The sequence below is a fragment of the Daldinia loculata genome (genome assembly GCF_022478755.1).
Source record: "Daldinia loculata strain CBS 113971 unplaced genomic scaffold F4817scaffold_53, whole genome shotgun sequence".
NCBI lineage: Eukaryota > Fungi > Ascomycota > Sordariomycetes > Xylariales > Hypoxylaceae > Daldinia > Daldinia loculata.
In genome coordinates this window covers 159,253-185,848 of record NW_026054907.1, presented here as the reverse complement: position 1 = coordinate 185,848, position 26,596 = coordinate 159,253, and the positions used below count along the sequence as shown (strand labels likewise).

Sequence of the window (26,596 nt, the reverse complement as noted above, 5' to 3'; positions counted from 1 at the left end):
TTCGGGGGGACCCTTGAAGCTCCCGCAAGCTCCCCGCTAAATTAAGGTTGGTGCGGTACAAATTGGTAATAAGATCTAGATTTTTTCGATTTTTTTTTTATTTTTTTTTCAATACCCTTCGGCGCGAGTGAAATTTTATTCGACTTCTCGTGTGAGCTTTTCTTCTCCGGGTCCGCAGTCGTTTTTATCCTCAATTCCTCGTCGTTTTCTTAAAATAGTCCGTCAAGTCTTCTTAACCTGGGACATCTAGACTGTCATATACCTATTCATTTACCCTTGGAATTCCGGTATTAGCATTACACTTGTAATTCATAATGGCGCCGATGGTCGCTGGCAAGGAGCGCGAGTCGAATCTCGCTCGACTCCTTGGTTCCGGTAGGTTAGAAAACAAAAATAATATAAATAATAATCACTAACAGATATAACACAGGCTCCGCCGGTATTTCAGAATTGGCTGTCTTCCATCCTGTGCGTGCTTGTACAGCTCGAAATATTGCGGCGCAAGACTAATAAGTCCAAAGGTCGACACCATTGCCAAGCGATTAATGAGCAATCAGACGAAGGTGCGCATGACTCACCTATAATATCCAAGGAGCGCACAATATTAATTATCCTATAGATCAAGAATACGAGCGAACTGAACAAGGTCATCTTCAAGGACAAGGCAGAGGCGGCATTCGGTCGAAAATTCTTCTCGCTCTTCCCGGGATTAGGTTATGCGGCAGGTTACAAGGTCCGAGGTGGTTTCTACTCGAGCGTAAAGTTAAGAAGCTAAATATCCGGTATAGGTTTTGCAAAGGATATACAAGTATGGCGGCCAACCCATCGCGAGGGATTATCTTGCGGCGCACTACGGCAAGGACTTCGAGGGCGCTTTTGGAAAGAAAACCGGCAAGGCGATCATGCACTCGACTGCTGGCAGGTTGGTCTTAGATCTACTACTTGCTTAATTCTACCAACTGACATATTCTAGTATAATTGGTATTGGCGAGATCGTCTTGCTTCCATTAGACGTATTAAAGATCAAGCGCCAGACCAACCCGGAAGCGTTCCGAGGACGAGGCGTTTTCAAGATTATCGCCGATGAGGGCTTTGGATTATATAGAGGTTGGGGATGGACTGCAGCCCGAAATGCTCCTGGATCATTTGCAGTACGTTCATCAAGATGGTTTATTCCTCTCTTTCGATATACCTCTAACGCTTGACAGCTCTTCGGTGGTTCGGCTTTCACCAAGGAATACGTCTTCGCACTAAACGACTATAACAAGGCGTCATGGTTCCAGAACTTTATCGCTTCAATTGCCGGTGCTTCGGCATCCTTGGTTGTCTCCGCTCCCTTGGACGTTATCAAGACCCGTATTCAGAACAGGAATTTCGAGAACCCCGAAAGCGGCTTCCGTATCTTGTCCAACATGGCAAAGAACGAAGGTTTCTCCAGTTTCTTCAAGGGATTGGTACCTAAGGTAAGGAATACCGTATAATTCGTCTTGGACTCGGTACTAAACTCTTACAGCTCCTTATGACCGGACCGAAGCTGGTCTTTTCCTTCTGGCTCGCCCAGACACTGATCCCAGCATTCGACACAATGTTGAAATAGAACATTTGACTTGTATCATAGATTTGGACGCCAGCGTTCCACTGTATGTATATACGATCGAGCCGGCGTTTTAACGGTTGCGGATGACAACGCGCTAAGGGAGGCGGGTTCTATCGGTTTGGACTTATTAGATGATTATGAAAGACTTCGGCAGGGTAGATACATAAGAATAACTGCCAAGGTAGATACGAACTAAAAACAAATACTCGACTCTTAGCAATGTTTTATATTAGGATTCCGTGGATGAATAAGTAGGTGTACCTATTCACCATAGCGCTCACATATGTTAGTTGAAATTGCTACGCTAGATCTCTTCACTGTGTTGTTTGTATAAGCCATGACTTGTATATAAAATCAAAATAGGCACGAACCAACCCCCAAGAGCTTGTACGTATTCCTTTAACTACCCATTCAAGCTAAACGTCACCACCATCGCAAGTAAAACTCGAGCTATGCCTGACAAACGCCGGAATCTCTCCTCCACAGCAGTTCTGTCAGGGTATAAGTGGATTAGGGGTAGCTACAGGGGTCTATCTATTATATAAGGAGCGCGCAGCGCCCTCGTAAGAGGATAGAAGGCCAGGCGTTACTAGTTCAATACTATCTACCACTTGATCTACCTATCCTAGACACTCACTCTATGTATGACATCTATCAAAGGGTATAAATCCTGACAAGTTCACCATATTGAATCAAGTAGTTACATCATGAACAAATATCCGATGATTATCCGCTCGAGGAAAAAAAAAAAAGTCTGCCAGCGGAGCCGCTCACAAACGGGGCCATTACAATATAGCGCTTGTTTGAAAATCTTTTCATCAACCGGTCCTTTGGCCCAATGGTAAGGCGTCTGACTACGATTAGTATCAATCAGGAGATTCTGGGTTCGAGCCCCAGGAGGACCTATTTCTTTTGCTTTTTGTTGCATCTATGTGCTCGGGGTGTATTAGAATCGATGCTATTCTATTCTATTTGAATCTGTTGTTTTGCTGGGGAGTCTATGTGAGCTAGATGTTCGTGCAACTTTAGCTTTCTTTTTATCTTGCTTAGCCTTGGGAAGTTAGAGGGTTCTTCGTCCATATGAGATGCGTTAGAGATGTAGTTATACTTGGATATAACTCTGGTGAGATATTAAGCAAATATCTAAGGAATAATGCTGAGATGGTTCTCCTGAAATTATCATAAAGTAACTAGTTAAGTCAAGTGTATAAGTAATCAGGAGGTCAGTAACTTTTTTATATGATTTAGCTTGATTCAATTTGCTAATATTACCATCTATCTCATTTTGAGCACTTACTTTCCATTGCATCCTTGGGCGCTGATCCGTCGATAATATGGCGGTAATTAGGAACTGGGCGAGCTTTCGTAGGTATGAAATTGGCATGGTTCTTACCTACCGCGAGGTAAAATAATTTACGGTCTCCTATATATGTTTACCATAGCAGTTGAATCTATTTTGATGTCAAGACTGACTGGGACGTTTCAAGGCCTTGGGCTTGAGTGACTTCGTCAATGATGACAACTTCCTTTTCGTTTCTAAGGAATAACGGCAAGATATTGGTAACATGCTACTGTAGATTAGGTACCTAAGTGACGATCCTCCTATTCGTTTCCCAAACTTACGATTCTAGAAGGCACCAACTTAGTTATCATATATAAACGCTGACATTATAAACGCTGACATTATAAACGCTGACATCTGATCTTTATTTTGGGAACTACCAGTTGTTGGTTATAAGACCGCTGTTACCAATAATGAGTTGCCTTGCCAGACAGAATTGCGTCAACAACGATAGCCACCACAGTATGGGGCATGTTTTTTTGACGGCATTCTGCCAGATAAAGATGTGATAAGGAACCCCGGGCGGTTGGTGATAATACGGTCGGGTCCATAGGTGGTCTGATCGAGAACGCCGGACCCATTCGAGTTCCCGATGTATGGCAAAGCTGGTTGCTTACTTGCTTGTTTATTTAGCGTAGAACAGGGAATCGTATGTAGAACAGGGAATCAGGACTCCACAGCCGACATAAGATCGTGAACAGACGGTAACACTAAAGACCTTTACAATATTTCGAACTAGGTACTCTCATGTTGCCGCTTGTTGATATGCAGGTATAGCGCTATAGCCTAGAAAGTATGGATCTAAGCAAGACAAAACACGTGGGACCAAACCAACGGGGCGAATCCCGCATTCAAAGCTCGAGTCTGGTACTTGAACTACCTACACATATTGAGACCAGTGCACACAATGTTGTTGAGGCGTCTGCATGATCGGAAAGGAACCGGAGCACGATAGTACGGTACTGTAGAGTGCGACGATAATGGAATTAATTGGATTTAATATAGCATCGTGATGGACCATAGAGGAAAGATGTGAGGTTATCAATACCCTGCCTTAGGTAAGGTAACAGTTGTTACTTGATGTAGCGTAGTGTAAGTTACATTATGGGGCTGGGGGGGTCTATTGACATAGTGTCAGCAATAGTGATAAGGTGTGGACATAATGTCGGCCATGTAACAGTCAAGAATCAGTCCCCTGGCTAATTGGCTATCACCTTTGATATAGTCACCCTCGGGGGTGATTGCATCCAAATTATAAGGATAACCAAGTCTGAAATAGCTACCGTACGTACACGATTATATCTTGTCGTAATTGTATTACTTTCGAAATACTGATATATTAGGAAAGAGTGGCCTTTCAGACATCGTCACCAACGGTAGTCACGGTCACCTAATCGATATATGTCACGTACGAGACTATGTTAGGCCAGGACATAATGTCAGACCAGGTAATCTGATATAAAAAAAAAAATTAAAAAAAAAATAGAAGGCACCTGTAATCTAATGCAGGGCCTTGAAGATATATATATATATATATATATATATGTACAGCATACAGGCACATGCAAAAGTCAATTGAAAAGATTACGTTGAACTACTACTATTACGAGATTACGGGCTACGTGTTTTACCATTACACTACGAGGTTATTACGATTACGATTACGAATGATTAAAGTTTACCGTATTGCAGTATATATGTATACTCCAGGCCCTTATTTAACCTGTATATACCCGGGGCTGACATTGTATTAAATCTCTGACATCGTGTTGAATTCCTGACATCGTTGTGGACATAGTGGCTACCTGGACATCGTCAACAGGCCTGGCAATTGCGGCGAAATAGACAGTACTTCTGACATAATAAATACCTTGACATACTATCTATTAGTACTGACTTGTAAGTACCTGCAATGAAATCGGTACAACAAGCCTTGCAGACATTGTATTGACCTGTTGACACGGTCTTGACATGGTGTCAGGGCCTGTAATTATGTAATTATACTGACACCTTTGCTGACATAATGTCAATAGACCCCCCCAGCCCCATAATGTACCTAAGGTAATCCGCACATATGTACTATGTGGTCCAGATAATAAGAAATAAGAATGTGGGTATTTTCGCTACTGCGTGCAATTAAGACATCATGGAAAATCAATACATATGTACATGTACGTACCTAGTGTAATGCACATATGTCATATACATAATTATGGGTCCAAGGTCCGGTTGCCGGGGCAGCGACGTGTGACGTTGCAACTCAATTGGGATTGGGCAGGCATTTAATTTGTTTGTCCATACACAAAGCGGCGCAAAGGCGGGACAGCCCCATCTTCACCCCATTTCAAACAACATACACATACACATACACACAGTACCAGGACCTTATCACATATTACCAGGTCCTTCTTAGATTGATCCCCATGCTCCGGTTTTTTGCTTTGTCTAATCTTCAAGTCCATCCAGCCCGCCAGCCCGTGAGCCCGCCAGCCCGCTCTCAACTTATCATATCTGATTTGACTAACATCAATTCTTTACTTCCCGCTTCGACGGGGCAGCTCAGGCTGGCCTATATCCTATATGTAATTCCAAGCATCATACATACCTAGATAACATATACACAATACACAAAGTGATAAGGTTGTCTGACAAGTTTGCGACTCAGACACATCATTCCGTCAATCTGAGAGAAACAACACCGTTCCTACGGTAAGGAATATGCCACCGGTTGAGCGAGACGCACCGGTCGATAGGCCTCTAAGACATCAACATTCTTCTTCCATAGGAGGAGCTATTATACCAATGTAAGTTTTCTCTCTCTGCTTCTCTTATCGCTACCAGTGGCTTAGCAATGTGGTATATAATTAATTATATTGTCGACTAACAAAGAGTTCCAGGTGGGACAGCTCCGATCCAGAGCGGGCGCCGCCTCCTCTACCAATGAACCCTCAGTCTCCTGGCGGCGTGGGCCCTTCGCGAAGTGGTACCTCGCTTGCTATTCAATCTGCGCATGCAGCTTTAGCTGAGAAGGCGCGCGAGAACGCTCTCGTCCCCCACATCCCAAAACGGGCCAACGAGACGTCACCAGAACGTGCTCTTGTCCAAAGACCAAGCCCTCACAAACGAATGCAATCCCTCCAGCCGGGTAGCGTCAGAGATCTAAGCTTGATGATTGAGGGGTCGAGAGATCGAGACTCAGCCAACTCGACCCCCCGAGGTTCGCCTGAAAAAGATAGGCACGCAAGACCGTCGACGCCGATTCGTGGCAGGGACCACGACAGAGACAGAGACAGAGACGTAGAGTTGACCTCAGCAGAGAAGGAGAACGCCGCCCCCGGGACACCCACTCCCGTACCGTCAATCATGCCTTCTCTTGTTCGCCCCTCTGCGAGGAGGCAACCGCAGGGCATCCTTGGTGAAAATACGCCACCACAGTCTGCAACTATGTTGGCATTACAAAACATGCCTTCAATATCATCTCGCGAGGGTGAATCACCTTTGGCAACCGTCACAAACAACTCTACACCAATGATGAAGCCACAGCTCTCCACCGAATTCCTTTCGAGTCAGCTTCTGAACCTAACCAACATCGCAACCGCCCTCCAGAAGGAAATGTCTCAACTTAGTCGTCGGAGTAGAGATAATGCTACCGACTTGATGAGCCTCAAGGAGGCTACGCATGCTAGAGATGAGGATATTCGAAAGAGCCTGCGTGAGCTAGTCACAAACTCGGACGGTAGCCGGTACCATCGGGATTCATACACGGGCGGTTTATATCTTGACAACAAGCCCTACAACATGTCGCCTGGCTCGAAAATATCAAGACCGATTTCCCTCCCAAGGATTCCATCGCCCAATAGTTTTGCGGCGTCCATCGACAGAGAGTCTACGCTTAGTACGCCGTCACTCGTAGGAGGAGAATCTCCTGCTACGATGGCATTGTTGGAGAAGATCATTAGAGACATGGGAACGAAAGACGGTCAGGATACGATCGTGGGTCGTCTGTCTGAACTAGCTGACAGGCTGTCTGGTATGGCCTCAGCCGGCAAAGTCGAAGAGCTTATTCATCACCTCAAAGTAGCCAGTGAACATCCGATGAGCCCCGGAGCCGGTAGTGGTTCGGAGAAGTCAAGGACATTGAGCTTTAGTAGTGATGACTCAGGATCTAAAATCAGTGGCGTGATGAACCAGAGAGTTGATAAGCTGCTCAATGGTAAAGATGGCCGACGTTCTTCAACTACAGTGCGAGTAAACGAGGCCTTGAATGACGATGTCGCAAAGCTCATCCGTTCTGTTAAAGATAGCGTTGCCCAAGGAGGAGGCCTAACGGCTGAGGTTAAAGCTCTCGTTCGGGAACTTCGGGGCGAGGTTCTTGGAATGGGAAGGGAACTCAGCAGAAAACTGGACGAATCGCATGGTAAGACTCCTAGCAAAAGCGAAACGGCAAGCCGAGCGGAGCTTGCCAGAATCGTAGAAGAAGGCCTAGAGCAGATACGGGTTTACATGGCCCAGCGTCTCAGAGACCATCGACGGGTGTCATCCGAGTCGGACAAATCGACAATCGATTACCAGGAAATCTATAACGCCTTGAGAACTGCTCTAAGTGACACGGAGGCGACGCGCAGCCACGACCCCCAAATCAGCCGGGATGATGTTATGGAAGCAGTCAAGGATGCCTGGGAGAACTACAAACCTGAAATAGAAATTCAGCAAATTGGGTTGGACCGGGATGAAGTCCTCGATTGCCTTAAAGAAGGGTTGCAACAGTATACGCCACAACATGAGACACCTCCGAGTGCAACAAAAGAAGAAGTATTCCAAGCAGTTGTTGAAGCGCTGAAGCACTTCGAGCTACCACAAGTAGACATACCTGCTGGGCTTTCCCGAGATGATGTCTTCGAGGCTGTTAGAGAGTGCCTCGAGGACTTCGAATTCCCGATTGCCCCTTCGACCAATGATCTAACCCGTGACGACATTCTAGACGCTGTCAAGGAAGGTCTGAGCTCGAATCAGAGCACAGCCCTTGTACCTCATGGCGGGGAAAGCCCCGATATCATGGAACGCCTCCACGACATCATGCAATACATGCGGGATGAATTCAAAGCTGTGTCGGAGGAAGCGAAGCAGAACGTCGCTGCAAATGGAAGAGATACCGAACAGCTCTTGGATGCTACCAGAGATGGTCTTGATCAATTACGAACTCATATAGAAGGCTATGTCGACAAAGCTATTGGCGCTTCTAATCAGGAGGAACTTATGGCAAATCTCGAGACCGGGTTCGAACAGCTGCGTGAACACATGGAAGAATATGTCGACAAAGCTTCCGGTGTTTCTGATCACGAAGAACTTATGGCCAATATCGCAAATGGCATGGAACAGCTGCGTACACAAATGGGGAGCAACACCGATAAAGCCTCGAGTGTTCCCAGCGTTCCCGGCCATGAGGAGCTCCTATCAGCGCTTACTAGCAACTTTGAGCAACTACGAACGCACATGGAAGGCTATGTTGATAAGGCATCCGGTGCTTCAAATCAAGAGGAGCTCATGACGAATGTTGTCAGCAGCTTCGATATATTCCGAGAGGAGGTGGCCGAGCTTGTTGCGAAGGTTTCGGATGGCTCTAGGGACTTGATTAAACAGGAAATTGAGTCGCTTCGGGATACCGTCAACTCATCTCTTGTCCCTCATGTCCCACAAATGAGCGACAACAGGGACGTGATGGAGGCCATTCGAGATAGTATCGAAAGAATACGTGGAGAACTCCTTCGCCCTCACGCTGGAACTACTGATATCCTTGATGCTTTACACGAAGGGTTTAGCGACCTACGAATATGCATCGAGAAGATGAGCGACAAGCCGGCAGACCTAACTGCCAATGACGAAATTCTTGACGCTCTTAGATCAGGTCTAGATGGTGTTCGGACGAATATCGACTCCCTTCGCGATAACAGCCAAGAAAAGGCCATTACCACTGTAGGCGCTATCCCAAGCGATGCCCTCATTCCTGCCGATCTTGCCAAACACGACGACATAAAAAATCTCGAAGTTATGATGACGCAGCTCAGGATCAAGATGGAATCTTTGGAAGCACCCCCACCCCCGCCAGCGCCAGAGGGGTTATCAAAAGATGACCTGGCAGAGCTAGAAGAAATGCTTAAGAACGGCGTATCCAAAGAGGATTTAAATGAAATAGAAGAATTGCTTCGAAGTATGCAAGAATCGATGACCAGCATGTCGAGTGTTAGGGACATTGGAAAAGGCGCTGCAATAGATATCGAGAAAGAACGGGAACCACCACTTAACCTTGACGATGCCGCTACAAAAGAAGATGCGCATGCGATCGAAACAATTCTTCGAAACACCAAGGCTCGTCTAGATGACCTAATCGATGGAGATCAAGTAGTTAAGAAAGATCAGGTCGATACGCTGGAGGCTCTCGTGCTCGAGACGAAGGATTCCTTAGCAACTGTGGCTGGCCAACTAGATGCAGTTTCTAAAAAGGAGGATCTACTTTCAATTGAAACTCTCGCAGCCCAGATAAATGCTGCGCTAGATGAGATGAAAGAGCGTGCTGAGAAGTCCCTCCAGGATCCTGAGAAGGTCACCAAGACCCACGTTGCTGCGGTTGTGGCGACCCTTCTTGAACTCAAATCGACTGTCGACGAGATGATCCAGCCCGGTATTGCAGCGCTTCCCTCGAAAGACGACATCAAGAACCTTGAAGATACCATCAAAGAGTCCAACACAAAAGCCTTGGAACAGCAACAAGCAGAGACTGCCGGCGTTGGCGAACGAGTCTCTGAAGTCAAGGCCTTTTTAGAAGAGTTCCAGGGATTGGTCAAGGAGAGACTGCAGGCCGGTGGGAATGCTATTGAGTCTCTGGGTAAGATCCTTGAGGGTCTCAGCGAAACGGTACACAAGAATGCCGACGTCGGTAGTAACCTAAAGGAGATGTTCGACTTAGTAAAGTCCGAATTTGAAGAATCGAAGAACAGTATGGTAGGTGCCAAGCTGGACACCGATGAGAAGTTCAAGGAAACTACCCAAGTTCTGGGAAGCAAATTCGACGAGAAGATTGGCGAACTTGTGATGAGATATGATGAATTTCAGCTCGTCATGGAAGATCGGACAAAGGCTTCAGAATCAAGAGATGGCGAGATGAAGGCCGCTATGGTCAATACAAATACCGTCACGGAAGAACTCAAGGTTCTAATTGATACCCTGGGCTCAACTGTTACCGGTTCTCTCGAGAAAATGGAAGAGGCATCAAAAACAGTCTTTGACAAAGTCGAGACACTCTACGGCAAAACTGAAGACAACCACACCGAAGGTAAGGCGGAGCACCAAATAACTCGAGATCATATCCAGCAAGCCATCAGTGCTGTCGAAGGCCTCCAAGGTCATGTAGGTGATTATCAGCCAAAGATTCTCGATTCGATCAAGGAAGTACTCCTCACTATCGGACAACATTATGAGCATTCTAAGAATTCGGAGACTAGCATCCTACAAAAGATCGAAGATGCCAAGCCCGAGAAATATGATGATAGCGTAGTACAGTCGAAGCTTGCCAAGTTAGACAGCGACATACATTCTATGCGAGAAAATCTGGACAACGAGATGCACACCAAGTTGGATAAGCTGGTCGACCATACGCAGACTGCCGATAAAGCGTATGCCCAGCTCGATACTCTCGATAAAGTACATCAGCAGGTTGTTAAGACAGCTGCTGACATCTCAGAGTTTCTTTCGTCGCAAAAGCAGCGTGTCGAAGACGAGAATGAAGAGCGTGCAAAGACACTTCAAGTAACGACTATGCAATTAGAGCGGCAGAGAGCTGAGCAGGACCAGGTCGAAACCAACTTAGCATACCTACGAGACGAAGAGGCCCAGCTCCGTGAATCAATCCTTGCCCTAAGGACGGAGCAAGACTCCCTAGTCCGTCAAAAGACTCGATTGACAGCGGATGTTTCTTCCCTCGAGACTGCTCTGCATCTTCGCCGCGAGGAACTTCAAATAATGGATGCTCGGGCTGAAGGTCTGGAGCGCAGGATACTCGAGGGTGTTTTAGACCATTCTCGTGCCCTACTTATGACGAAATCCGGGTTTAAAGGCCGCGAGGCTATGAGCCGCAAGCGTGTCCCCGGTGCTCGTTCAAGTTTAGAGCCTAACGATGACTCAAACTCCAACCCAAAGCAGTCCACGCCTCGTTCAGCAGTCAACATAGCAGTCAATGGTGGTAGAGCAAGCCTTGTCCCGCAGAACTCGACAAGCACTGGCCGCCGAATTCTGAGCCTCGGCCAAATCACTAACAACGTCCCTCATGGTGGCATTAAGCGTAGCCAGAGCGTTCGTACCCCGGCTGGTGCGGCGTTACGGAAGAGTAGCTGGGCGCCAGGGAAACATGGAACTGGTAAAGGCTACGGCGACCTGAGTGTAAATAAGGAGAACGTCGATGCAGTGCGCGAGAGTGACGAGGAAGCACGTGAGGATTCGCCTCCGTCTGAGCCAGAACCCGAAACACCAACACCCATGGAAGACGAAACTGTAGTCATTGCCGCCGACGAGGACACTCCTGTAGACGACGACGACGAGGATGCTACAGAAATGCCACTGTGGGTTGAAGAAGGCGATATAGATGAAGTAAATGAGACAGGGAGCGAGGCTGGAAGAACCGTCGTCACAGACGCGGAAGCGGAGGGTGGGTACAATAGTGAAGACCAAGAAGGGTCTCAAAGTGAGTGGACCGAAACTGCCTTAGGCCCGGACAGCGTCTCATTGGAAAGTATAGATGACGCCGACAGCATCACGGGCGAAGGCGGTATTGTCATGTGCAGCACATGATGAATCTACCGGACTAGCGTAGCAGTGCGCCGCGCTCAAGCTTTGGAAGCCTTTGGGGACAGGAGTCTGAATTGGTCGGAGTACGACGGGGGGATGGGGTTCATCTGCTTCATCATGTTTTTGGTTGTGTCATGTCTGTTCCTTGGTTCGTCATATTTGTTGATGAAGACGAGATGAGAGTTTTATGCTTATGGGGGATGAGTGTATGCCTTTGGTAATGCTTGCCTGTCTTTGCCGTATATCGAGGGCCTCGCAGGCGGGAGGGGACGGTGTAAGGAGGAGGAAATGAGGATAGGAAAGGGAGAAGAGGGGGGAGGGAAGATTGGAAAATGAAATTTCGGTTTCCCCTTTCCTTAATAATACCTTTGTCGTTTACTTGCGGGTTTTGCGTTAACGTTATTTTTATTTTTTTTATTTTTTTATTTTTGCTTGGGAAGAGAAACTGTGTTTTAGTCTTAGGTGCGTCTACGAAACTTCAAGTTTTTAGTGTAGTTCAGGTCAAGTACTTCAATGAAAATCGAGGCGTAGGATAGACGCTACTTCGTTCATATGGGGCAGCGGGGTCTGCTTGACTGACTCGGTATACTAATTAACTACCTGCTTTAGGTAGATACCCTATCTATTGGTCATCACGAGTAGTAATAGCGGTGGTAGTTGTGTGTTATACGAACGAGGAGGAGGAGCGAATGTAATGGGAAATTGTATAGTGTAGTGTTACATATATCCATGATATTGATGAGACATTTATACGCAAACCACTCCTAACAAGTGATTTTTGTCTTTGCCCCTATCCCGTAAATAAAAGACGTAAGTTGAGATATGTATAATAATAATAATAATAATAATAATAATCATAATAATAATAATAATAATAATAATAATCATAATAATAATAATAATAATAATAATATCTACGCCGCGCTCGTGTCCTGCTATTTACTGCCCGATCGCGTATAAGGGATAATTGGTAGAGATACTATAGATATATAGATACTAGGTAGATAATAGTACAGAAAGCGTAACCTAGTCCGTTTACCCCTTTTAACGTTCGAATTTCTAGGACTATCCACAAAGTTAAAGACTATGTACTGTACTGCAAGTAAGGTTGTTTCGTCGGAAAAGCCTATCGACTCGGCGTCCACATGGAAATAGAAATATACTTTTCCTAGTAGCCCTCTCCCTTTTTAGGTACGGCGATGTTTCCACCCAATCTTCTCTCTTCCATCCATCCACGGCCGAAGACATTCGGGAATATCAACTGTCATCTCAGTCTCGTCCCATCCGTTCTCCAGCAGCGCGGCTAGGACGCGGGGGACAGCAAGCGCAGTGCCGTTGACGGTCCAGGGATATGTCAATTTGCCACCGGCACCTGCCGCGCCGCGCAGTCGCGTAGCCAATCGGCGGGCTTGATAATCGGTGCAAATGCTAGCACTTGTGACCTCGCCCCAGCCGTCGCGGTCCGGGCCGCGGCGGCTCGGGAAGAAAGCCTCAATGTCGCACTTGCGGGTGGCAGACGCGCCGAGGTCAGTCGATGGCATCTCGAGCACACGGCACGACAGGCCTAGCCCCTGAAGGATCTCAGTTTGTAGGTCGAGCATCTCGTCGAAGACCTCGGCGGTGGCATCCGCATCGGGAGGCGTCCACGCGAACATCTCCACCTTGGTGAACTCGTGCACGCGGTACAGACCCTTGGTGTCGACGCCGCGGGCGCCCGCCTCTGCGCGGTAGCATCGCGACACACCGATATATTTTATAGGCAGGTCAGTCTCTTCCAAGAGTGTGTCGGCTTTCATGCCGGCGAGTGGGATCTCGGCGGTACCTGCGAGACAGAGTTCAGGCTTTCCGCGCTCGGCATCGGCGGTGGATTGGGCTAAGGTGTAAATCTGCTGCTCGCCGTTCTGGTCGCGCGGCTGGAACCCACAGGCTGCGGCAATGTGGCCGTATACGATGCTTGGCGGGGCGACCTGGTGCCAGCCAGAGCCTTGCTTGGTCACAACAGCAAGCGCGTAGCTGATAAGTGCCTGTTCTAACTGAGCGCCTTCATCTATTAAGTAGTACCACCCCCAGCCGGATGTCGTCGCGGCGCCGGTAAAATCAAGTAGGCCTAATTCGGACCCGATGTGCACATGGGATCGCCATAAGCGATCCGACGAGGGGAGTACTTGCTCTGGCTGCTCATTAATGTAACTGAGAACGCGGGGCTCGTCTCCACGGGGCGTTTCCGGGCTAGTTAAGTTAGGAATGGCGAGTGCGAGCTCTGTCATTTGCGCCTCGAGACGGGCTTCATCCTCTTCAATAGACGATAGCTTGTCCTTAATAGTTCGGGCCTCTTCGATAAGTTGTTCTCTTGACAAGGTTTTGACGTCCCCTCCTGTGGTGGTAGCAGTCGGCTTTGTCTTTCCCGATCCGGACTCAGTCTCATCGTCCTCATGCTGTATAGTAGTAGGATTTGCGATTTGTCGACGCAAGGCATTGCCCCTCTCGCGCATGCTACGGCCATCCCTCTGCCGGGTTTGCCATTGCGCAAATAGGTCAATGATGCGGGAGGGATATGCGCTTTGGGTCTTGTAATTTCTTTCAAGACATGTCTGTTCGTACAGGGCCGGGTTCTGCCGGATATGTTTGATATCGATGTTAGCCTTAGGGGCCGTCGGAGGTCGGGACAAGATGGGTATGTCGTCGGAACCGGGATTTATACTAGCAGGGTTGGTGCTAGATTTATATCTCAAGGTAGAACTAGAGAATAGACGTGCCGTCGTAGAACCTCGTAGGAGGCGCTGTCTTCTCTGGGGTCTAACTAGCCGGCATTGGAGGCATTGGAGGCATACAAATGGTGCTCTCGGTGCCTTGATCATGGCCTTGATCATGGCTACGGAGTTGCACAATAGTTATTTTGTCGCATTGAGCAATATATCCGTCTGAAAGTTAAATGTTGAAGTGGGAAAGTTGAAGTCTCGTTCGATTCGCGACATCAATCTTTTTTTTGGAGTAGCTTTAGCTCCCCGCATTTTGCAGGGGTAGCTCCTGCTCTCCACATCCTTTACTCCGTCGTGATACCTAGGTATCCATGGATAAGGTATAGTACTTAGGTACTTAGACATGTATAAGTCAATATAAGTCTACCTACATATGTACATAATGCACTTAAGGGTAGCATCTACATGGAGATCTAGTTGCATCAAAACTCAGGAACAAACCCAATTAAGCTCCAGCATGTTTGACAACCTTCATCAGCGTTCCATGGTTAAACTTGGTTCAAATAGCTCCCCATATTCCCAGAGTCCAACCGCCGGTAGCCTGTGAGGCTTGGCCTCTAACCAATCCCCCAGCACCCATGCTCTGCCTCTGTTGCGCCTTAACGTCCACTTCGTTAGGTCGACATGCACCATTGACGCCCTGTTGAAGCCAATATTCGCGCTCGACTGTCGCTAAAGCCGGCACCTTGAGCTGCGCTGCTAAGCTTGCTCCGCACCAAGCACCTAGGGAGTCTATTACCCGAAGCGTGCCTTGTACAGCCGGCTTGTAGTTTCTCTCCTTTTTGATAACATCCTCCACATGATCGACGTCAGGGGGCGCATATGCTGGACTGATAGGTGGTATTGTTTCTGCTTCTTCCGTACCGCTACCACTTTCGGTCAGAACTACCGCGGGAGTAGGACCTTCACCAGACTGTCGACTACTGCTCCGCCGTAGATTTGGGTTTGCTTTATATTGGTCGTATGCCTTTCCTCTAACCGGATCCCAGCCTCTCTCCTTGGCCAGAAGCGATACTTCGTCAAAAATGCGTCCCTTAAGTCCGATAATATTGGAACAGCCACCCGTGAATATGATGCGCGCCATGCAAACTGCGCGAACATCCAACGGCAGCTGCAACAGAGCTCGGTAAGCTAATAGAGGCACGGGAAGCTCATGGTCATCAAAGGAAGAAGGTGAAAGGTTAGGTTCGAAAAAGACTGCCTCGCAAGGTTCGGCCAGCTCCGCAAACGGAATTTCCACCGTCTTTGGAGGCTTACAAGAGGTGAGTTCCACTGCAATAGGCACGCGGTCGTCAGCCGGGGCTACTGTTTCGGACTCGTCCTGCTCGTGAAGGGTTGGGAGACCCTCGGTGGTATCCTGTGATAACTGATTTGCGGCCCTTTTACACCATAGCATGCGTGTTGCAAACTCCTCGCATTCCTCAAAGCTTACAACGTTGTCTTCCAATTTATGCTCGGTACGCTCGGCGCGTGCCGTAGCTAGTCGTCCTCGAATAACATTGGTTAGAAACTGGTACGTTTCCTCCACCAAGAGCTTGCCGGCTCTGATAGTCCTCCAAGTATACACCTCTCTAAACTCGTAAACAGCAGTGACAGTCGTCTCATGCCAGCCAAGGTTGATGACTAGGGCTGATCGAGTACCTGCGGCCATGGCGGACATGACAGGCGACGAAAGAAGGGATATGGATGGGATCTGAAAGCGAGTAAAGATGGTATCGAAAACCGAAGATATTAGTGGTATAGGTAGCGTGGGTGGCAAAACTAGACTTATTCTCCTTGGGCGGGAATCAATAAGTAGAAATCTACGAAGAACACATGTTAACTAAAGCCAGCCAAATAAATAGCCAAATAAATAGGAGCATTGAAGAGAATTAACCCACTTGGTGAAAGCCTCCCTAAGCTCACGTTCGAGCTTATCCCCGACAAGACCCAGATCTTTCCCTCTCAAATCCAACTGCCATAACTCGTAATCCGATCCCCAAGGCTTCCCGGCAGCCCTATAGCGCCAGTCGTCCTGATAACCAGCTTCCCAAGCCCTAAAGTCTCCGGCACGCCTCTGCTGCTCTGGGCCAAACGACGCGATCCTCTTAGGGGCTGCATCGCCTCCAAAGCCGATACGTAATTTTCGTGAGCCTAATTCGACAACTAAAACCTCATCGTCGGCGCGCAAGGTAGAGGGCGACCCGAAGGCGGAGGGAACAACGGAAGCTCGTGGAGGGGTATGAGGCGTATGAGGCGTAGCTGGAAGTGCCTGAGTTGATGTGCGGTCGCCGGCACGTATGCTAGACACAGCCCGATGGGGGAGACTGGGGCCTGCGCTGGACGACATTTCCATGTACGTATGTTTACTCTCTATACATGTTGAGAATTAGAATTGGCGGCGTGGGTTTAGATATTCGTGCATTTGTTTCGGTTAAGTCTTGACAAGTTGTTGGAGATGCAGCTGCAACGCTTTATTCTTAGGCACAGGTTTATCGAATGGAAATAATGGAAATACATAATCGCTAAGCTAATATGCATACCTAGGTACATATGTACTATTCATATAAAGGTAGAGCTAGCTAGGGGTCCATGCGTCTAGCTCCAATTTTAAGTGCAAATATCCTTGCATGTGCATCGTTGCCAGTGGATACCAACAGCGTCAAAGTCAATATTTAAGTTTTTGGTATTCCGTATTGTACATATTACATCACCCAAACCGCCAAATTGATTCCACTTTTACGCAGGCTACAACTTGCAGTCTTTCCATTTGTTAATCAAATTTCCCCTTAACGGTACAAACTTGCAATTCATGGCTAGATAACTCGAGACATCGATTCGAACGGTAGGATTTCGCCATGGGGATTAAAGGGTTGGTATTAAATATTATTCATGAGCACGAGCATTACACTGATAACGAAATAAAATAGCATATATAAAGAAATTGGCACCGGCAAGCGAATATCGCTTACGAAGCTTGCCGTCGAGAAGCTCGAAGAGACTGGTCGCCCCTTGCGCATAGCTATAGATATCGCTATATGGCAATTCCAAGTCCAAGCAGGCCGAGGTATGACGATTCTCTATTAACAGGTAACTTCTATCACAACTACCAGTATTCTAACGACATTCAGGTGGTTCTAACCCAGCTGTTCGAACGCTATTTTACCGGCTGCTTCGTCTGCTTAGCTTATCTATACAACCCATCTTCGTTTTCGATGGCCCTAGAAAGCCCGTATTCAAGCGAAACAAGCGCTCTGGTCGAGGTGATGGCGTCGCCACAGCTATGGCTAAGCGAATGATCAGACTGTTCGGGTTTCAGGTCCACGATGCTCCTGGAGAAGCAGAAGCCGAGTGTGCACTATTACAGCAAACTGGCATTGTCGATGCCGTACTCAGCGAGGATGTCGACACCATCATGTTCGGCTGCACGCGGACACTAAGGAATTGGTCGTCTGAAGGTACGAGAGGAAGCAAAACGCCTACTCACGTCTCTATGTACGACACCCAAGGGTTGTTAGAAAGCGGCGCCGGCCTAGATCGGGAAGGGATGGTCCTGGTTGCACTCATGAGCGGCGGTGACTACCTCCCGGAAGGAATTCCCGGCGCCGGTATCAAAGTGGCTTGCGAAGCTGCCCGAGCAGGATTCGGCAAGGCTTTGTGTAGACTGAAAAAGTCAGATACGTCTGAAATATCTAGCTGGAAAGAGTGGCTGGCCTACGAGTTACAGCACAACGAGAGCGGATTTTTTAAGACGAGACACAAAGCTTTATCCATACCCGAGGATTTTCCAAATATCGACGTTCTCAGATACTATACTCACCCGGTAGTATCCCCCGCTTCGACTCTCGAACGATTAAGGCAACAACAGTGGGATCAACCGGTTGACGTCCAAGGGCTACGAGAGTTCGTCAGAGAAACCTTTGATTGGAGTTATCGAATAGGGGCTATCAAGTTCATAAGGGTTCTAGCACCGTGCTTGCTAGTACGAAAGCTGATAACACGGAGTACTCGCGGTGATCTTGAGTCCGATTCCATTGAAGTTCTAGAGAAACAGGAGTCGGAACTAGTAAGGTCAATCACAAGTAAACGTGCTCACTTCAGTACGGATTCAACGCCAGAATTACGTATATCTTTCGTGCCAACAAAAATAGTCGGCTATGATTTCCAAGAAGAACCGGATGAGGTCATCGACTATGGACGAGATGGTCTAGCACTCAATAGCGATGAGGAATTCGAACCTGCAGCCGAAGATGAGGGAGCCGAAGCGGTCGGGAAGACTAGTAAGAAGCCATTTAATCCAGTCGAACCTGACCTATTCTGGTTACCAGAAACCATAGCAAAACTTGGAATACCTATTACAGTTGAGGACTGGGAAGAAGCGCAACGTGCCAAGTTGGCACCTCGTCAAAAGGCTAAGGCCCCGAAGCAAAAGAGCAAACCCGTGGGTACCACTTCTAGGGCATTAGACAAGTTCGTCAAAGTTACCAAGAATGTCCCACGAAATACAGAAGCTAGTAAAAATAATACGCCAGTATCTCCTACACCTTCTCGAGTTAGCAGTCCATTTGGTATCCCCAGGATACCTTCGCAAAACTTACCTCCCCCTGCTCCAACTAGAACCAGTCAGGCATCTCAAAAAACGCGGCCCATAAGATCCAGTAAGCAGACTAAATCCAAGTCCACAGCCAGGAATGCATCCCCAACACCAAGACCGGATGCGAGTGCCAATCCCTGGACGATTGCCAGCTCACACGTCAATCCCAAGGCTCCCAAGGCCAAGTCTATGAAAGCTTCCGAGGCCATTATTATATCCTCTAGCCCACCTACGTCGCCTGGCCCGATCCATCATTCCATAACACAGGGTCTGGATAATCGCACTACTGAAAATATCTCTCCAACGTCTCTTTCTTCAACTTTAAGTTTGGGTCCTCGAAAGCGGCGTTCTATCACGCCGACGAAGACGGATCAGATAAGCGACGGGTTGTCAAACAGTCGTTGTACAGTAGGAAGAGCCCTAAGTCCATCGCCAAAGTCGAGTGAGAAGAAACCCCATCGTAAGCTAGCCAGGACCGAATCACTACCTGTGGCGGAAAGCCCACGGCAGCCATCCGTGGGAAGTAAGAATGGAACACGTATGTTCGCGCGAGCACGTACTGTAATAGTCGAAGCCCTGCCGCTCTCAGACTCGGAAGACGAGGACGAGTTCGACCTGCCTCCACTAAGTACCATCGTCAGCAAACTCCCCCTCGGGAACAAATCATCTTCCAGGCCTAACGTACCAGAAACGCAAGTAGCTCAAGTCTCAGAGTCAAAAGGGGCAAACCAGCAGCCGGGGAAAGATAAGAACAGACAGACAACTCTAAACAACGCCTTTAGCACAACTAAAAGGACCACCAAGATATACGCACCCCGCAAGAGCGAGCCCGGATTCTTCAGAGAAGTCGAGGTCGCAGCCGATGAGGCTGATGATCTGCTCTCGAAAGTTAGGGGCGGTAATGCTGCATGGAGACGTAGTGACGTCTCGTGCATCGACCTGACGGGTGAGGATTGATTCCTATCTTACACACTTAACCTAGAAGAGGATCGTACATGTACTTGTCGAGGAAGAAGTGAAATTGCATTTCAAGCTACAGGGAGCGGTTGGTCTCGGCGGAGTTTGCATAACAGGCGCGTTTGCATTGCATTGCATACCTATACATAGCATCGAATAGAATACAAGGCGGAACGTAGATGATGATATGAAGCGTTACCTGCTCCAAGATGAATAGATCAAGATCAAGTTTTATACAGTATATTCATCCACTTCCCTTCTTCTATTCTTATCGTGAGCTACGGCGGTTTCGAAAGACAATATCTAACGCCCTCTAACTTTATACGGCGACGAGTAGTCTTGTTACCTCCTATACCCAGCTACGCACGTGCATGGTAAAAATCACGTCTCAAAGCCCGCTATAGTGAACGTATCTACGAGGAACTGGCAATGGCAATGCTCGTCTCTCGTCTCCGTCAGCGGCACCACCTTCTTCCGAGTCGGATCCCCCGGCTCCTCCTTGACGCCCATAAACCATTGACCGAAGTAAGTCCACTCCAGGCTAGGAAACGCGGCGGCCCAGGCCTCGGTCTGCTTGAGCATCCGGTTGCGATGAAGGACCTCCCACAATAAAACCCCCCTCTCGGGGCTTTTTCTATTCAAGAGACGGGTCAGACTCCCCGGGGTTTCCTCAAGATCGAGTCTAGCCAACATGTCGGACATTTCGTCCTCGGTAAACGACTGGGCGCCATAATATCTTTCGCCATTTTCGGAAGAGGAGAGAACTTCCCAGGGGTATGTATCATGGTAGAGAGCAAGCCCCTTTAACTTCTTCAGCTTGAAGAAGATATCGCGTAACTGGTCGTGATCAACCAGCCAATGACAATACGCTCCACCTTCGGTTCCCGCACCGAGGCTTAGCTCCTCAAGAGACGCGAGACACGCAATAGCCGCCAGTGAGGCTACTGGCACGGAAACGGTATACTGATCCGGTTGTGAATAGTCGCTTCCACCCCATGTCAAGGAGAGAGTCCTAAGATGCTCAAATCTTCCCGTAGAGAACAGCGGGATGACACACGCGTCAAGGTGCGCCGTTGCACCACGCGCCTGCGGGTGTTCTGATACGTATAGCTTCTTTACCGTTTCGTGCCTTGCAATAAAACCCGCCATGAATTTTGCGTATTCCTTGGATTCAGGGAGAGGATGGACGACCAACGTCTCGAGATGCCAGAAAGTACCGCAATTAGCGAGAATATCGCGAAGCTCAAAATCAGGCTGTAGATGTATTGAGAGGTGCCTAAGGGGAGCGTTGAATAACGATGGAAGTATAGAACGAGGGGGCCCCAAGTCACCAATCCTTAGCAAATGGAGATGAGGAAACGATACGGGCTTGTCGCTAGAGCTTTGCGGGATAAGCTTTCCGTTAATAGATTTATTTCTCAGAAGCCAGGTTAGGGATTCGAGAGTAGGTGCACACGATCGAAGAAGTAAATCGAAAAACCGAGCCGGCGCAAGCTCGAAGTGTGTCTCCTCTCGCGATGGTTCTCGTGGCAGAAGCTCTAAATACATAGAGATGACAAGGGAGCGTAATGGCCAAATAGACGGTATAGGAGGTTGCTCTAAAAATGTAACCATGGTTTGTCTCTCGATGGGCATTCGTCTGAGCCAGAGATGATGGGCCGGTGATTCCATTATGTGCTTAAAAAATGAAATTTCCATGGGATATGCATCATACCAAACAATAACCTCAAGGTTAGGCAGAGCAGAGCAGATAACTCTTTGAACATCGGCACGTATCAACTTGTATTGTTGGTGAGCTTGCTCTTCACGTTGTGCCGAGGTTTCCCTTCTCATGAAGCAAATTACAAAGTCTGGGTATGAAGCCGTTATGATCCTCCGCACGCAAGCCCCGATGGTTGGGCCTTGTTTACTATTATCCCTTCTAAATATACGCTCTTGGTCAAGCTTCGATAGTAACTGCTGCCCTCGGGAGTTGGCGTACTTGAAGTTGATCTCGGCAAACTGGCTCGAACGAGCCAACTGTCTGCAGTCGCTATTGACTTGAGCTAAAGAGGCCAGAGTTGACTTGTCGCCAATTAATAGATTGACTATGTCAGTTAAGATATCGGATGGTAGTTGAAGTAGTCTGCTTCGAGATACTAACGGTTGGCCTTCCATTACACGATCTAGCACCAGAGCTTGTGCCATAACTTTCTCATGGCCATGATAACCTATTTTAGGGAAGGCCTCTGTAACGGAACTAGATCTCATCGTCAACTTAGTGATGCTGTAGTGGATAATCCCGGATGTTTTATAAGTCGAGATAAAGTAAACGACGAAATCTAAACAGCTCACTTATACCTAAGGCACCAAGCTGTTGGGTACCTCAACTACAAGGCATATTTACTGTATAAATACCCAACCCATATGCATACAATTAGGTAAGCCGGAATCCCTCCGAGAGGTGAATCCTGTGACTGGAAATCATAGTCGTCATTATATTGTAGTATTTCTTAATTTATTTCATATTCCACGTGGGGAGGTATATAGATAATGTAGATAAATAAGCAAATAGATATAGGTATCGGTGGGTATCCTGCAGTGAATTTCCATAATAAAAAGATTCGACCATATATGACCCCAGTACAAACAATGCAACCCCGAGAAACTTGGGCCAGCCCTAGGGTATTAGTGACGCGGTAGGATAATTGAAGACGCCATGTACGTCCGCTAAAACCAACCTACATCTTTAGAGAATAAATCGTGGTGTAGGTTCCGCTTAGCTACAAATCCTTCATTCTAGCTCGAACGGGGTAGCTAGTTGTTTTTATCTCATTTCGGGTTGTTTCGTTTCGTCTCTGCTTGCGTTGCTTCGTATTATTCATTCCATCTTATTTCTCGTCCCCTCTGATGATGTGTACCTTGACACGCCGATTCCGAGCTATTTCAGTCCTCAACAGCCCACGGGAGATCTCTCTCCATCACCCGTACGCACGTTAGATAACTCGTCATGCTACTTGTGGCTATGGGTACGTTAGAGCTGCCACTGACACCAGCACTGCTTGGTGTAACAGTACCTCGTTCTAGCTCTAGCTCCAACCCGCTACCCATGAGCGGGCGTACGATCTCACGGGCGGCGCTCTTAAGTTCGTCAATACGCTTCTCGAACCGCCGGAGGTTGTCGCGTGAGTATAATTCGGGCGTTAACTTAAGAAAGCGTTTGCACTCGTCGTGACCTAGATAGCTGGCACCTGTCATAGAGCCCAGAGTACGATAAGTACGGCCTAAACTTGCGAGATTCGGCGCCATTGGTGCCGAGGCAATCACGGCTGTAGAGCGGGACGACGGCCCTCCATCACGGGAAGAATGCCCTCGAGTACTTGGAGGAGCCAGCGGAGCCGGTGATGTGTTATCCGCGAGCCACTGACGAAAGAAAGACACAGCAAGCCAGTCGAGATACGACGTACCAGGCGTGATGCGCTCGCCACGCGAATTGGTAAGATTGAGGCGAAAGAGGCGACCCTCGATCCTCGATACCGTCTCTTCCAGCTCGTCAACTTTGTCTTCGATAATATCGAGAACGATATCCGGAAATGACTGCCTAATACTTCGTTCCCCAGCTGGCCATTGCCCGACAACATGTATCAAGGCTTCTTGGAAGATAACCTTACTTCGGCTCAAGTACCCCAGGCGTAAATAGCTAACAGGATACTTGGCGATTTGTTTCCATAGCCTACTTTGAAATTGTAACAAGTGATGATCAACTCGCGGTCCTACAACAGCTAACGCGTCGTACTGATCCGCCAACGTAAGAAGCGATTTACACTGTACATATGCGTCGGCAATATTTATGCCGTCTAGTAGCGGTGGATAGTTATAGAAAATGCGAAAGAGATTATCGTAATCCCGAAGTAGGTCGGCGTCGGCCTGCGAGAGAGGCACATCCTGGTCTACCTTTGTCGGCACTAGGGATAGATTTGCAACCGAACGAAAGAACGAATTCGTAGAATGTGTGTGCGAATGGCTCGCTTTGCGCGTAGTAGGAGTATTCGAGGTTGCGCCACCGCCTCCAAAAAGCGAGCTTGACTGCGTGGAACCGGCGGTATTAAGAGTATTAGCTTCCTTTTGCACCAACATCGGTATATCATCCCCATCACTCCCGGGGTCCAATTCATATCGCCATCGTTTTCGTGGCACGGGAGAATTCACACGTGATCGCGCGGCCTCATTTCCACTACTGCTAGCGCTATCTTCCCCAATCCTCGTGAGCTCTCTTGATGAAGCATCTGCTGGCGGCATAAAACTTGCTTTAGACCATTCCTGGCTCGTGCTCGCTTCGAAGAATCCCGAACATCTTGTTAAGGTATGTTTATGTAGGAGATACCTGTTCTCCTTCCCGCCGGCTTTTATAAGGATCTCGACATCGCCCGAATGACTAAACACAGGGAATTCGTTTTGTGGGATATAGGAGCTTCCGCCCGTGTGCGAGCGGTTATACCGCTTACTCCGAGAAGACACATGGGGGCGGGAGGCGGTACGTGCCGAGACAACGGAAGAGGGGCCGCGGAGGGTGAGAGGCTCGGATTGTGAGATCATGAAGACTGAAGATTGCACGGTTTAGGAACGGAGGTAGCGGGGATCTCGAATCGGTGGCCTCTTCAGACTTGAGGATTTGGGGCCACTCTCCTTCCCGGCCACAGGTGGGAATAGACTCGAATGCGAATCCTGTTCCCGCAGTTTGATTGGTAGCTTAATGGGTAGCTTAATAGATCCGCGTACTTGAGATTAGATGGGAAAGGCGTAGTCGCTGTAACTTATTAAAATAGGTCGTCGTAACGTTAGAGGCCAGCTATCTTCAATTGGTGCATTAAAAAAAATCAAATAAAAATCAAAGGCCTCCTCCCTTGTCGCTCAATTAGATATCGAAAGCAGAGGTAGTAAAGTGTTGCTGCGAATTGTCCACAGCTTGAGGGAGCTAGATGGGGTAGAAAGCACGGGACAGCATGCGCGGGTCCACTATCCAAGGAACATCACGAGCAGCAGATTGCCAAGTTCAGGTTGATGATTTGACTGATGGTTGTTGATTGATAGGTGGTAAGGGCCCTGTGCGGCTGTGCAAGGATGCGCAAAGTACGTGCTTCTCACGAGTTCGCCACGGCGGTCTGGAGAATAAATAGGCAATAAATAGGCGGCCTCTATTAACGGACCATGAGCGAAAGGTTTCTAGAAAATAAGAAGAAATTTGATCGAGGTCGCGTCGCAGGTTGATATACGTACTTGGATAAACTCGATCGTATGCATATAAGCTTGTTCAGACGTCGCGCTTCCTTCTGCCGTGTCCTTGTTTATTGTATCACCCTGTCGAGGTTTGCTTTGCACGACACGGGCATGAAATTCCATTGCCTCGACACCAATGCGTGAGCCCAGAATGTGGTTTAAATCGGGAGTTAGATGCACCGCTCTTGGTTACCATCTGCCCTGATGGGTGAAGAATGGAACCCGGATGCAGCCATCAGTGGCCTATCGATAGGAGATTTAGTTAGCTTTGACCACTTAGAGCCAGTCGTTTGTTCGTCACCTCGACGACCTCGAAACCATGGCATCTTAATTCCTTGAAAGCGGAGGGGAGCTGGTCAGCCTACCTAAGCTTGCTTGGGATGAAATACGCCTTGCCAGATTTAGTAAGCTCGATTAAAACATATCGCATCCATGAATACATTTCACTACCTGTATGAAATGGCTTGAGGTAATTGTCTTCTTCGTCCTGATGATGGTTTTGATTGTAGAAAAAATAAAAAAATAAAAATAAACAAAAAGGGAGAATTAAGGTTTGAAGCAAGGGAGACGATACTTTCGGAAATTGAGAAGTCGAAGCAGTTCCTTCCACTGCTTTACGCAGGTAGGTACGTACATCGCATGCAATATAACGTGTACATAACTTTATCAGCATGTATGCGAAAACAGAGAAATCACAAGTATCCACCCTGCCATCTTACGCAAACGCTAATCGGAATCATTATGGATCCCATAGGTTGATTACGCCATACATATTGATAGGTAGCCCTTAAGTTAATATTTTAGGTACTAGCCGCATATAATCCGTACGGATTACAGTATTTGCTTATGGCCGATGACGGACCAAGTCTTCGCTAAAAACTTTCCTTCTTCATAATCCAATACGAAACGCATTAATGTTGTATTAGGCTGAAGGTTGCGAATTCAACACATGTAAAATAAATGCTCACAAATGTAACCCTCTTATTGCCCAATTTTCCCTTCCGCGATTTGCTCAGGCAGCATTTCAAGGACACGCACTGGTATAAGAACTACAACGACCCATATCAAGAGCTATATCACAAGGACATGGTTTTCTTTTGAAGTGACCGAGTCATGAAGAAATCTATTGCTATTGTACAAACTATGCATACAGGAGCTTGTTAGATGAATACTCTACGCCCCGTCAATTTTTGGTCCAAACCCCAGTTGGCTCGAATTCGTATAGGGGAAGCCGTTAAACCCGTTGATAGAAATATTAATTCGAACGCACCCAG

At 47.7% G+C, this 26,596-nt stretch overlaps 7 protein-coding genes and 1 non-coding gene across 8 annotated transcripts; 4 read left to right on the top strand and 4 right to left on the bottom strand.

Annotated features, from left to right (window-relative positions):
- Positions 1-34: 34 nt before the first annotated feature.
- Positions 35-2,047, top strand: F4817DRAFT_224770 (mitochondrial carrier). The gene is made up of 8 exons (XM_049298858.1): positions 35-375; positions 431-468; positions 522-563; positions 620-733; positions 789-922; positions 974-1,151; positions 1,209-1,463; positions 1,514-2,047. Exons 1-8 carry the CDS (start codon positions 315-317, stop codon positions 1,595-1,597), a joined length of 906 nt encoding a protein of 301 aa, XP_049156002.1. The 5' UTR covers positions 35-314; the 3' UTR covers positions 1,598-2,047.
- A 374-nt stretch (positions 2,048-2,421) lies between these two features.
- On the top strand, positions 2,422-2,502 carry F4817DRAFT_t131. Its single transcript has one exon. It is a non-coding gene; the product is annotated as a tRNA-Arg (tRNA).
- A 3,155-nt stretch (positions 2,503-5,657) lies between these two features.
- On the top strand, positions 5,658-12,361 carry F4817DRAFT_367748 (uncharacterized protein; the record flags this gene model as incomplete). Its single annotated transcript, XM_049307168.1, has 2 exons — positions 5,658-5,743; positions 5,837-12,361. The coding sequence occupies 2 exons, from the start codon at positions 5,658-5,660 to the stop codon at positions 11,778-11,780; spliced, it is 6,030 nt and encodes a 2,009-aa protein (XP_049156001.1). The 3' UTR covers positions 11,781-12,361.
- Positions 12,362-12,655: 294 nt separating this feature from the next.
- On the bottom strand, positions 12,656-14,783 carry F4817DRAFT_347320 (seryl-tRNA synthetase). Its single transcript, XM_049304530.1, has one exon. It carries the CDS (start codon positions 14,645-14,647, stop codon positions 12,965-12,967), a length of 1,683 nt encoding a protein of 560 aa, XP_049156000.1. The 5' UTR covers positions 14,648-14,783; the 3' UTR covers positions 12,656-12,964.
- Positions 14,784-14,862: 79 nt separating this feature from the next.
- F4817DRAFT_347319 (actin-like ATPase domain-containing protein) lies at positions 14,863-16,996 on the bottom strand. The gene is made up of 2 exons (XM_049304529.1): positions 16,417-16,996; positions 14,863-16,338 (listed from the first exon to the last, which is right to left on the bottom strand). Exons 1-2 carry the CDS (start codon positions 16,869-16,871, stop codon positions 15,036-15,038), a joined length of 1,758 nt encoding a protein of 585 aa, XP_049155999.1. The 5' UTR covers positions 16,872-16,996; the 3' UTR covers positions 14,863-15,035.
- A 240-nt stretch (positions 16,997-17,236) lies between these two features.
- F4817DRAFT_347317 (uncharacterized protein) lies at positions 17,237-20,301 on the top strand. Its single transcript, XM_049304528.1, has 3 exons — positions 17,237-17,387; positions 17,446-17,582; positions 17,647-20,301. The coding sequence occupies exons 1-3, from the start codon at positions 17,374-17,376 to the stop codon at positions 20,064-20,066; spliced, it is 2,571 nt and encodes an 856-aa protein (XP_049155998.1). The 5' UTR covers positions 17,237-17,373; the 3' UTR covers positions 20,067-20,301.
- Positions 20,302-22,419, bottom strand: F4817DRAFT_347315 (uncharacterized protein). Its single transcript, XM_049304527.1, has one exon. The coding sequence runs from the start codon at positions 22,314-22,316 to the stop codon at positions 20,448-20,450; it is 1,869 nt and encodes a 622-aa protein (XP_049155997.1). The 5' UTR covers positions 22,317-22,419; the 3' UTR covers positions 20,302-20,447.
- A 376-nt stretch (positions 22,420-22,795) lies between these two features.
- Positions 22,796-25,025, bottom strand: F4817DRAFT_224675 (uncharacterized protein). The gene has a single exon (XM_049298856.1). The coding sequence runs from the start codon at positions 24,639-24,641 to the stop codon at positions 22,992-22,994; it is 1,650 nt and encodes a 549-aa protein (XP_049155996.1). The 5' UTR covers positions 24,642-25,025; the 3' UTR covers positions 22,796-22,991.
- Positions 25,026-26,596: the final 1,571 nt, after the last annotated feature.